This window comes from Passer montanus, unplaced genomic scaffold (genome assembly GCF_014805655.1).
Source record: "Passer montanus isolate IOZ18808 unplaced genomic scaffold, ASM1480565v1 scaffold10, whole genome shotgun sequence".
Lineage (NCBI taxonomy): Eukaryota > Metazoa > Chordata > Aves > Passeriformes > Passeridae > Passer > Passer montanus.
The window spans coordinates 7,850,259-7,863,231 of NW_024356505.1; the positions used below are offsets into that span (position 1 = coordinate 7,850,259).

Here is a 12,973-nt window from a genome sequence, read left to right on the forward strand (position 1 = left end):
AATATGACGGTGACATACTGCTCTGTTATGTTTAAAGAGAAGTTTCACTAAAAACATTACCAGCTCAGAATTGAGAGCACACACTTGTATCAAAAACATTACCAGCTCAGAACTGAGAGCACACACTGGTATCAATGTAAAATGCCAGTTTGATACACAGCTTGCACAGGTTATAGACAGTTTTCTTGAAGACTATACCACACTTCAGCGTGTATCCTGGGGTTATAATGACTCTGCAAGTCATGTAGAAACTTCACCACATAAGCCACTCTGACGTGAACATAAGACATCAAGGTAGTCTGTGCCCTCAGAACTAATGTTTTTATAGAAGACATTGTGGTACTACCATTTCCTTCATTAATTAGTCCTATATTACCCAGAATAATAAAAAGACAAGTTATTGTAAAAGAGCTTCTAAGTTTAAGGTCTCCAATGGATCAGTGCTTTATCAAGATAAAAAGAATAACGATATAAAAAAAATTAAAATCAATCCACTTTCTAAGTTGATATAATTTAAAGTTTAGCTATATTAGGATTAATTCTATTTTCCATTTTTTACCGTGTAGAGACAAAGATAATATTAATATTGTAAAGTAATATTATCATGTTCCCTAAGGCACACTGAGACATATTGGAAAAAAGTTATCCCCTAGCATGCCTGTCTAATTAAAATAGAAATATGGTTGGATTCCAAGGCAATACTCTGAAAGCCAGGAGCTTTTCCTGTCTAAAATTCTGTTTGACACAGTGTTTTATACCCTCCCCATACAACAGTCTAAAAACATCAATAAGCTGCTTTGCTAGCCTGGATTTTTTTCAATGTGTTACCCTCGGGTTAAGCTTTATAATCTGATGCAGAATGTAATAATCCCAGGAAGTGAAATGAATGGGAGTGGAGAGTGTTCAAAAATAATCAAAAGTTAAAATTAGAAGTAAAATTTCATCACTTATTTAAACATGTTAATTCTAGTTACAATTAATTTTTTTTTTGTATTTGTCAAGAAAGTGCTAAGGTCTACTTGTGAAAATCTTTTAATAAATAATGTAAAGCTTTTAATAAATAATGTAAAGCTCATAATTCCTGTCTCTTAGTCCATTCACAAAAGTAAAGGGGTTGGAATTTGGGGATGAGTCACATACACCTAACATAGTCCCAGACTAATGTAAATAAGTTAATTTCCTCCCCTCATCTTTGTCCTTTTCCATGTCTTCTCTGATTCACCCTTACAGTGAATTGGCCACTTGTTTTAAGTGTAAAATGGGAAAGATTTATAAAAACACAGAAATTAATGAAAAAAAAAATTAATGGAAAACATTTCATAATCGCTCAAATAAGTTTTGGTGGGATGAATCTTCTAACTGGAAAATGACCACAAATCAGAATAATAAATTGCTAGAGACAAAACCAGACAGTGGAGGTGTCGGTGTCATTATTTTCAAAAATATCAGAATAAGTGAAAGCTACAGGAATGAAACGGATCATTAGTGAAAAATGATTCTTCGGATAAAGACACTGGGAAAGAAAATAAAAAGGCCAACCAGTCTATCTTTTTTGAATTACATATTTCCTTGTTGCATTATTTCTCAGCAGCGTACCATATTGAAGGATATATTAGAAACACAACAGTGAGGTGATTATCTTGAGGGGGACTGGGTGGAAGAGATGGCTCAGAGTCACCACATGTCAGGCTCACCAGTAACTGGTAGTAAAAAAGCTTTATGAGATACCAGACTAAATAAAAAAGGCATCAGACCTGGCCTAAACTATAGCTTCAGGTCAGCTTTGCTCCCGTAGCAAGTGAAGAAGTTAATTGTCAGGCTGAGGGTCTGGAGGAAGGACTGGCTGTAACCCTGCACAGGGAGGAGGCTATTGCAGCAGATTTCCTCGTTTGAAGCTAGCATCCAACTTAATAGCCAAAGATTCACCAAAACATACTTACTGTCATGAATACAAGTAGGAAACCTCTGGAATATCTTGCAGATTGCTATTGAACAGAGCTCCTTCCCAAAATACATATTTTCCATTTAATATAAAAAATGAAGTGTAATTTAGGTAATGAACTGCCTTGATTTTGTTTGTTTTTTGCCAGTGCTCATGCCTATGTACAGCTGCATGACTTGTCCCATAGGAATGAAGAAATTGAGCTGTGTAAATGACATTGTGCAAGTGCTGCCTTGTTCACCAATAGAGTAACTTTTTTGTGAAGAGGAAGAGGGGGGTGGGGGGGACGGGGAAGAAGGAAAAAAAAAAATCCAGATTGTCCCAGTACAAATGAAAAATCTGAGTAGCTTGTAAAATGTGAAAGCCCTGAGTTGTACTTGTCAGCAACCTAATTGGAGAGTAGTCCATGCACAGAGGCAGGTAAGAGACCTACTCCAATGAAGATATCAGGAATCAAAGTTAATTATATGTTAGTAGTTTTAAAAGTAGTTTAGTTTTTGACAGTATGAGGAGCACCTTCATTCGTACACTATAATCACTAAGAAGTTTATAGACTCCATATCAAGAGGTAAAAAAGGAAATATTAATATATGGTGTCTTTTGGGCAGAAGCAGTGGCTGTTCAGCCATCACTCAGGGCATGGACCAGAACAACTAGAGCAAAGGGAACCAGGAGCATGTGGAGAAAAGAGAAAGACCATAAACAGTTGGTTCCCAGTTTAAAAATTGTTTTAGTTGTTCTTTGGATTATGCTTTTTGAATAATCATACAGATAAAGTAGTAGACTTCCACTGCTTTAGGTGATTTATTCAATTTTATTTTCTACCAGTTGTAATAATTGTATAGAAACACAAAAATTGGCATTGATTGGTCTCTTATTCTGCAAGCTTTGTCCTTACTGACAATAAACACCAGTGAGTTGCACTTGCAAAAATAATACATGATCCTCCACCAGACAAGCTACTGACAAAGGTGGGTGCTTAATATGCTCTAAGCATATTTAAAAATTAGAGGTTTTCCTCAAATTTATCCAGCCTTATTGTTAAAAAAGGACTGATTGACTTTTTTAAGGTAAACCACTTCATTTTAAATAGCTGCTGGGTGATGTGAAAAGAAACATCTCCTCCATTAAAAAGTTGGTTGAAATTATTTGGGAAATGTTCTATGAAAATTACTTATTATTAAAAATATTTTGCAACCTGTGATTGTCCTGCAGTGTGCAGGATGAACTGTGATCTAGGCTGGAGTAGGGGAATAGTGACTAAGTATGGCAGTGCAGTAGGAGCTGATTTGGAAATTCATTTTTTCAGTGCATGATTTTTATTATAAACACACAGGTAATACCCATGAAATAAGAATTATTTTTTTTTTTACTTTGGAAGTTAAACTCCTCAATAAGTAATTATGTGACTATTTCTAACAGGTGTTCTTATCTTATAAAACTTGCCAAACTTAAAAACATCCTTAAAAAAAGCTTTTTTTTTGTTTCCTTAATGTTATAGTGTAGCAAATATGATAAGTTGTGTACTTCTTTAAAGTGAAATTTCTATGCAGACAATAAATTAAAAGTCAGAAATGTCACACTACTTTCAATGCTGATTCATAATAGATAATCAAACATGTAATAGAAAGTGTTATTGTTATACTGGAAAGCAGCATTCATAAATTCAGATGATCTATAGCGGAAATCTAGATCTAGAAAAAGCATGACTAAAAAGGCAAGAATGAATTCATGTCAAATATGTAATCTACTAGCTGAAAACCAAACAGCGGCAAGGCAGGATTTAATCACAATTTTGTGCTTGCATTCAAAATATTTTTTGCTATTCATTCTCTGATTACAAGGGCATTGCTAACTGTTAGAACAAAGAAAGAAAAAGTTTTCAAATAAGCAGTTAAAATGACAAGAAGAGGAATTACTCATATGCTTTTAAAATACTTAAGGTTTAGCTGGAATGAACGAGAAAGCTCAGTATATTTTAGATTAGAATTTGTAGACATTTTTCTTCCCAAGCTTCCACACGCCTCTGTTGTGTGCTCCAGAGCTTAGAGCTACTTTCACCTTTACAAACAATTGATTTGGTCAGTTGTCAGATTTTCCAATAGAAAATGAGGAGCATCCCTTGTAATTTCTTAGATATTGCTAATAACAACCTGAGCTTTATTATATTAAAAATTTCTCACAACTCAGTCATTAAAATTTAATATATTATAAACACCAGCCTCTTCAAAGGACAAGAATTAATCCCTGTTTTGTCAGACAATGCCTTCCAGAGGGAAGATGGGGGCATATCCTTCGGTTTTATTGCTTCTTGGTTGCTAGATTACCTTTTAAAATGTATTTGTCTATTTATTTATTTTATTACCAAAGAGCCTGGCTAAGGTGCAGTAAGACTCCATGTTCCCTACTGGAGAAGCAATCTTCCACATTTTCATGAAACCTTATCCTTATGTTTCCTTTACACTGAGATGCACTGATGGAATCAACCCTTCCTCGTGTTTCACAAATTGAGTGTTTTCATTTTAGAACACAGCTTCTTCTTTGGGGAGAGGGAAGGAAAGCTTTTGTAGGAGCCAGAACACTACTTTTGAATCTAAAAAAGGAAAAGTAAATTCTTTGTAGTTGCAAGTTCTATCTACAAACAGATTTTTGGCTCCTCAGGAATATAACCTCTTTTTGAAAATGACTCACATGGATACAGCTTTAGTGAGACAAAGATTATGCCTGAATCTTGTGCCTTGTCTTCCTTTGGGACTTAATTATGGCATGATGGTATAGGTGTGAAGAGGGCTTCTCGTTCTTTTTATCAGTTTGACTAACCAGCCTTTGGTGTGATTTTTGGATGGTTGTTGTGATTTTTTTTTTAATCTGGATAATGTTGTCTACAATGTAAATTCTTCTGTGTGGACATAGGAAATATTCAGAAACAATAAGCTCTCCCAAAGCCTACAAAGATATTGTACAAACATTTACTTATTCTGAGTTTTTCATAGGATAATTCAGAGTTATGAACAGCTGCTGCTACTCTCTAAATGCATCAAATAACACATTTTCCAGGGCTGGTGGATAACGCAATAATTTCCAATCTCTTCCATAATAATGTATATATGTATCCACGTATGTTTTCAGAATCTTCTTCTGAGTGCTCAGTTTTATCAAATCAGGTATGGGACACTCTCACTGCCTAATACATATGCAATCTGTAATTTATAGTGAAAAATTATACAGATAGGGTGAGGCACATGTCAAAATCTGTGTCACTCAGCAAACTATTTCCTTACTATGACAACACAGTCACAGACCTAGATAAATTGGTTGAAATGGCTGAACTGTTTTAATGTCACACCTCCAGCTACCATAAGAATTAGTATTTTCTAACTGTCCCTAATATTTGAATACACTTACAAACACAGTTATTGATTTATTGATCAAAAGGGAGCAAAGAAAGCAAGGGGAAGAACATGCAAAATCAACAAAGGTCTTTTCTCCTAGTTAGTATCTTGCTATGATGAAAATGTATAAAAAGATGGAAAGTAGCACTGCCAGTGTGGCTGAACACACCTGATGGTTTTAATAATAAATCTCTTAGTAATTCCTGGCTTAGGAGTTATCATGAGAAGCCATTTGAATGCTATATCTCTGATTCTGTGTCTGTTTCTCTACCTTTTACTCTTTAGAGCCTGAAACAGTTGTCTGTTCCTATACTTGATATCTGGGCTTTTCTCCCAAGATTACTAAATAGCTCTTTCAATAAGTCTGTAACCAGACAGCTACAGTTTCTTCTTGTTACTGGGAAAGTTGTATACATACACTCTTTTTACTGGACAGAGACACAACCATGGAAGTCCTTGAGCATTTTCCACAGCCATACCTTACTCAGAGTTAAGTGCAGGTGAACCACATCATTATATATCCTCTTAGAATGAACCAAGAAAACAAATTTAAAATACTTCCTTTTTGTGTTTGTGTAGGTAGGGAAGATAAATAATCTTCCTTCTGACACTTCAAGAGAAGGACACTACAGATGACTTCTGACCCTTTTTTTGTCCACGTGTTCCTAATTCAGTTTAAATCTCTGATTCAATTTTGATCAGAACAATGAAGGTGGAAATGGGATAGTGAACAACCAGGAATAAATTCTTATTCATTCTCAGCTTTTTAATGCTGGCTTAACGTTTTAATAAATCTTCAACCTACGGTAGATTTTGGGGACTTTGACTGAAAATGCAATAACATTTTAGGTCAAGACTGAAAGACAGCTCACAAGTCATAGGGGGGAAATTCATGCTATTTCACCCGCAGTTCACCTGAACCTAAATACTGCTGGTGATTAATTTTAAGTATTAAATTCACATTCAGCTACAGACTTACAGTCATTTAAAACATCCAAGAAAAAGAGAGTGAGAAACAATTATTCAAATGAATAGATCTACTGTTTAACTGTGGAAAATTCTCCAAACTCAAAAATCCCATAAAGCTGCAGAAGTCACAGATACTCTCAAAAGTAAAATCTCCCTATACTAGGGAGAGGGAATTCAGATACAGTGGTCTAGCTGACAAGCTCTCCCATAACATCATTCCCAAGTGCTGTATTTAAAAAAAAAAAACAACCAAAAAACAAACCACAACAAAAAGAAGCAAGAAGTCATATTAACATACCCACAAAAACTTTCTTCTTACTTTTCTCTGAGAGTAACCATCAGATAACACCAATTATTTCTGTTTGCAAGTATTCTCCAGCTGAAGAACAGACAGGGTATTTTCCTGCTGAAGCAAAGTGAATGGTTGACCAGGCACACTTGCTACTGACATAGTAGCATGTTCACTTGTTGAGCCTTGTTTTTGTGATGATAAAATTTTTGGCTGCCTTATTTATGCTGTTTATCCTTATTGGTAAGTAAAATAGTTGGAAAAGAAATGAGATGTTCTACTGCAAGAGAAATAGTAGCTGAGGGGATAGTTAAGCAGAGGATGTAGGCAAAAGTGACACGCACAATCTGTCTTAGATTCTGTTTATCTGCCTGTGACACTGGATGCAATTCCATATCAGGATATTTTTTCCTTTAATTTTAAGGTAACAGATCATACCATGAAAATATAGCATAGATTCAAAAATGCTCTAAATATTTTCTATTTTAAAGCCGAAAAGTTACTTGGATGTGTCCCACATTACTTTAAATCACATCCTCCTCAGAGAGCCTGAGAAACATTCACCTTCAAGGCTGCTGTAGGCTTGCTCTCAGCAGAGAGTCTGTACATCATCCAGTTGACTTTAATTGGGAAGAGTTGTCTCTGAATTTACAAAACCTGAATGCAGCTGAGAGGGTGACCCCCAGATTTGTCACCATACAGAAAAATATGAAGCAACACATTGTGGGGATCCATCAAGTTCCATGACAAAACTGTAGTGAGGAATGCAATAATCTTCAAACCCTATCTTTACATGGAGTTTTACTCCTTTGCAGATCAAACATTCCTCCCCTAGGGAAAAGTGTAATACAAACTGATCACCAGGCTCTCAGAACAGCTGTATAGTCTCAGCTGCTGTTTTCAGCAGCAGGAAGTTTGGAGACATTTCAAGAGACAAACAAATGAGATACCCTGGTTATTTTCCTCTCCAGAAGTACACGCTTATATATGGGCTCCTTTCTGCTGCAATGGTTTAATAGAGTGTTGCTGTGGAAACACTGGCACCAAAGTACACCTGATAGAAAGCTATGTAGAAAAATCAGCCCATATATCAAACTCATTGGGGTTTTGCACTGAAAAGTACTTTGGTGCACTCTTTCTTGGCATTATATTTGTCCTCTGTTTTGAGAGTAGCCTAGTGAAAATTCATGTTTTTCCAATGTTACTTCTCTCTGTGTTAGGAGAAAAATAAAACAAACACCTGAACTGTTAAACACTTGAAAGTATGGCTATAACTGTTTTGAGCATGATAAAGTCAGAAAAAAAGAGATATCATAAAAGCTTTTCACTATTAAAATCTGAATATATATATTTTCTATATAATATCAGTAAAAGTACTTTGGTGAGTCTGTACTGAAGTCTTTCAGAAGTGCTTTATCTGGAATTTCTTCTTGTTTTATTTTTGCTTGGGGTTTTTGTTTGATTTTCTTTCTTTTTTTTCAAAAATAAGGTACTCGTTTAAGTGGAAAAAACACATTTTAATTGCAGTGTATGAGAAACAACTGTTTTTTATTTTCAGTGTGTGATGACATTGTTTACTAAAAGTGATAACTAATGAAGTATGAAATGAATGTTCATTAGGCTGGCACATGAGCTTCTAGAAAAGGTAAAAACCTTTATTTGGACACACAGCTTACATAACTATGAATTATTTTTAGACACAAACAAAAAATGTTAAAAACCAAAGAATTTTCTCTCATGGATGGCGTTATGGAAAATGAGAAGCAGAGAGGTTGTTCTATATTTATGGTCTGACCAACTGATAAAAAATTAATATAGGTAATATCTGAATTATCAAACAAATAGAATCAGCAGTTCCTTTAACATAATTTGTGTATTATTCTTTACTGTGACAAAATTATAAGAAATTACTGAGGTATGTGAAACACCTGAAAGATTACAACAACTGCAGAGACCTTTAAAGATACTTACATCACTTTCATGGCCTTCTCTCAGATTGTAAGTGAGATCATGCTGGATGTCTTCAACAAACTTGTGAGCATACTCTGGGTAAAGGTCGAGCACTTCAAAGAGACCTTTGAGGATAATACATTGGAGGTCACAGTATGTTAGAGCTTTAACATCTGCATTTGTTTTAATAACTTGATCCCTAATGGATAGGTTTGCTCCAATTAAATCTCCTTTACCTGAAAGAGAATACAAAAATAATTATCTTCAAAGCATAAATTCTTTACTTTTTTGAATCATAAAGCTGTTTAATATAATTGCTATACCTGAACCTGAAATCCCATTGTTACCAACGCCTTGTTTAATTAATAACATGCTAAAGGATCATAGACTATTTTTTTTCCCTCTTTTTGCAGGTGCAAACTTATGCACAATTAATTGGAGGTAAAAAACCTAATTCAGGTAGGTAACTGGCTGATTTAAGGGACCAATAAAGTAAATATGCGTAAAATGAAGATTTACACCTAATAGCAGGTGTAATTATTTTTGTAACTAATAGTAACTAATAGCAGGTGCAATTATTTTTGAAAAAAGATATTGTCAGGGGTTTTTGTATGTGTCTTAAAACGTGCAGGTGTTAAAGTAGCATGCAAAATGAAGATTTACACCAGTAACTAATAGCAGGTGCAATTATTTTTGAAAAAAGATATTGTCAGGGGTTTTTGTATGTGTCTTAAAACGTGCAGGTGTTAAAGTAGCATTTTAATGTTTTTGTCAAGAAGAAAAATTTGCTTAGGAAAGAATTCTTGTGCTTTTTTTTTTCGTTTATGGGCAAGACTGGTTTAGAACACTGGCTGTATTAAAAACCTCAATTGACGACATATTGAGGAGCACAAAAATTTCATAATTAAAAGTTTCCATAAATATCTGATCTGAGATATAAATTCCAAAGTGTAGTCATTGAACCAGAGGTTCTCCCCAAAAGTTAAAGCAGATGGTCTTTGTGGAAGACCTGGACAGTGTGATGAAGTGCATTATCAGCAGGTCGTGGGCAACACCAGACTGGGGGAATTGGTTGATGATACTGATGGACAAAGTTGCCATTTAGGAGGACCTCAATGAAAGATAAAATGTCTACTAGGATTTTCATGAAGTCCAACAAAACCAAATGCCAAGTCCCATACCTGGGATGAAAACCCTCCCTGCAGCAGTATGGACTAGGAACTGACCAGCTGGGCAGCAGCTCTTCAGGAAAGGCCCTGGAGGTCATGGGGGCCAAGCTGAATGTAGAGCCAACAACGTGTCCAGCAACAAAGAAGTTCAAGGACCTCCTGTGCAGCATTACCAAGAGTGGAGCCAGCAACTCCCAGGAAATTACTCTTTCCCTCTATATTTGTCATACTTCATCTGGAGCACTGTGTCCACTTTTGGGCTTCCCAGTACAAGACATAATATTGACATATTAGAGTGCAAAAGAGGCTATCAAGAATCAGGGTTTAAGGAATATAATTTATGAGAAAAGGTTGAAAAACAGGCTATTGTTCCATCTTACAAAGAAAAGGCAAAGGAGGGATATTATTACTGTCTTCAGTAGTCCAGCAGAAAATTGTAGAGAAAACAGAATTAAACTTCTCTTCAGAGTGCATGGGGCAACAAGATATACTGGACACAGGGTGTAATAAATTAAATTCTCATTATAAAACAGGAAATGAAAGTTTGGAGCAGTCTGCCCAAAGAGGCTGTGGAATTGTGAGCATCCTTGGACATGTTCAAAATGTGTCTGAATATAACTCTTATGACTCTGAGATGAATTTGCCGTGTCTTAGCAGGTTTAAGTTGGGTAGCTTCTGAAGGTCTGAAGATCCCTTCAATCTTACATTATTATTTGATTAATAAATAATAAGTTAAGACTGTCACATCAGAAAATCCACCCAGCATATGATTACAACTGTATATTACACAGGAAATGGCCAGCTTGCAGAGTAAGTTAAACTAATCAGCCAACCATCCCTGAACCTTCTTAATCTATCTTAAGATAGTTTTTTTTTCTTATTTACATAGAGCTTGAACAACTTTCTCAAAAGCACTTTTCATAAACTGAAGGTAGAGAGAGATTTTCTCTTATGCTAGGAATATGCATACACTAATGCTACTTTGGTGTCTCTTAAAATAATATAAATGAGAGCTAGTATGAGATTAGGTCAGTCTGAAAAAGAGAAATTTGATAGGTAACACTAACATCTGTCATTGCTCAACACAACATGTGTTGCTACATAATAAAATACAGCATAAATCTAAGCAGTAATACTCTTTTACATTTTACTGTAAATATCAACAATTCCTTAGATTTCTTCTATCCTATTAAGCAAAGGGCTGCCAGTGTTAATTCATTGCTGGTTGTTTATGTGGACAATGGAAAAAATATTTCAAATATACTAAAACTGATTCTTAAACATCTTAATTAGAAACTTTTTAGATATATGAAGAGTATTAGTATCCATACTGTATAAACATTTGGAAAAAAGATGGGATCATAGTTAAAATTTTGAAGTAATTTCAGGCTTAAAGATACTAAAATTGATCTGGTAGTGTTAATATATGTTTATTTTTCAAATGAAAATCATGCAGCAAAGGTTGTAGGTAGTAATCTGAAGTTTCATGTAGAATTAATGAAGTGATTAAATGATTCTACCTTGAATGTCAACATTTGTTACATAACAGAATAACTTCAGCTATTCTTAGTAGCTCTTTTCTTTTTTCTTTAATTGGATAACGAGCTTATATATACATGTTTCTCACAGACACATCTGTTTTTCAATAAATCAGGGACATGTAGTCAAAGTTATAAGTGTTCTCATTATGGATATTTTTCAAATAATTTATGACTAATATTTTTAACAAATCAAATATATATGCTCAAACAGTACATAACTCATATTAAAACATATTTTACCATAAAATATATCCTAACCATCATTATTAGAGATAAAGTAATAGCCTCTAGAAGAGGTAAAGATGTATTTAATGAGAGCATTTCACTGAGTTGTTGCTGCACTGCTTGTTAGTAAAAATGGTTCAGTAAACAAAAATGAATCCACTAGAATTAGAATCAGGACAGACATAAAATATTCTGGGAACTGCAAGTAACTCAGCATTGTCAGGGGAAAAAGCTGCTGTCTTGAGCTTACATGACATCAGCAACAAAATTTCTCATAGGGACCTACATGTTTGATGCATTCACCTTCTGTTGGTGTTAATTAGGTTTAAATGATAAATCTCCCATTCCCATAACAAAACATTATTTTTCTGTAATGTTTATGTTTTTTTACAATATGATTTCATTAACTTCTCTCAGAAATCCACTAATCTCTTTCTTACTGTTTTGATTGTCACCATTACACAATGATGCTTTAATTAACACTTTCAGAAGTGCCGGAACTGGGAATCATTAATGAAATCATAGTTCCAATGGAACTGCCTCTTGAACTTCTGCTGTCTTTTAGCTTATATTTTATTATAAGTCATATTTTATATCTTTGATCTATGTGATCCAATGAAGTAAAGAGATTCTTAAACATCTTAGAAACAAAGAAGAGAGGGAGTGATGTGTGCTGTGAATCTAGTAGAATTAAACAGTTATGACACAAATAGGACCTGTAGCACATTTACATTCTAAAAAAGACAAATCAAATGCATTCTAGTAAATTAAAGAAAATTCAACTACAGAAGACCAGAAGCTTCCATTATCAGCAGTCTAGTGTAATCCCACAAAACAGGAAGGAAAGAAAAAAGGAAATGTTCTTTTTAACTCTGTTTTATAAGAATATTCAAAGTTATTAGAAAGAAAAATACATCTAAGTCTAAACAGATATTAAAATCATAATAAAACAATTCCATACTTTTAGAGTAAAATTTACATATTTTGCCAAAAACTTCTTAAACATTAACTGAGACAGATCTAATCATCTTTTAACTGAAGATAAAGAGAATTTCTTTAGTAGGACTTAGATTGAGGCAAATCACAGAAATTTATAGGTAGAGATACTTAGACCCCAATGAATAAAAACAGTCATCTTGCAAACAACAACAAAAAATTTATTAGAACAGAATTTCTGGTCTTTCTCAATTCCGATATACTCAGATAACTGCAGACAGCATTAGTTGGCATGAAGTAGCTTGGGGGAGCAGAGCCAACAATGCTTGTTTTTCACCACATGGCTTTTTTGCAAGGGGTGTTTGTAGGCAAGTGCCAAAGAACGAAAAAGTAGGCTCTTATTGCTTTCTTTGACTTGGGACCATTAGTGGGAGCATTGCCCGGCACTAATTTTCATGAAAGATTTAGGAACTGATGACCAATGCTCTCTGAGCTGTCAATACCATCACCAAATATAGCAGAAAGCAGCAAGTTGTGTCAAAAGCTTGCAAGTACCTGTT

General features: G+C 34.5%; 1 protein-coding gene across 1 annotated transcript in view; it reads right to left on the minus strand.

Moving 5' to 3' along the window:
- KCNH8 (potassium voltage-gated channel subfamily H member 8) overlaps positions 1–12,973 on the minus strand; it is a 177,240-nt gene that overhangs the window by 24,822 nt on the left and 139,445 nt on the right. Inside the window, exon 11 of the mRNA XM_039709733.1 lies at positions 8,564–8,778. Within this exon, the coding sequence (XP_039565667.1) occupies positions 8,564–8,778 (215 nt within the window). The remainder of the gene's footprint in view (positions 1–8,563; positions 8,779–12,973) is intronic.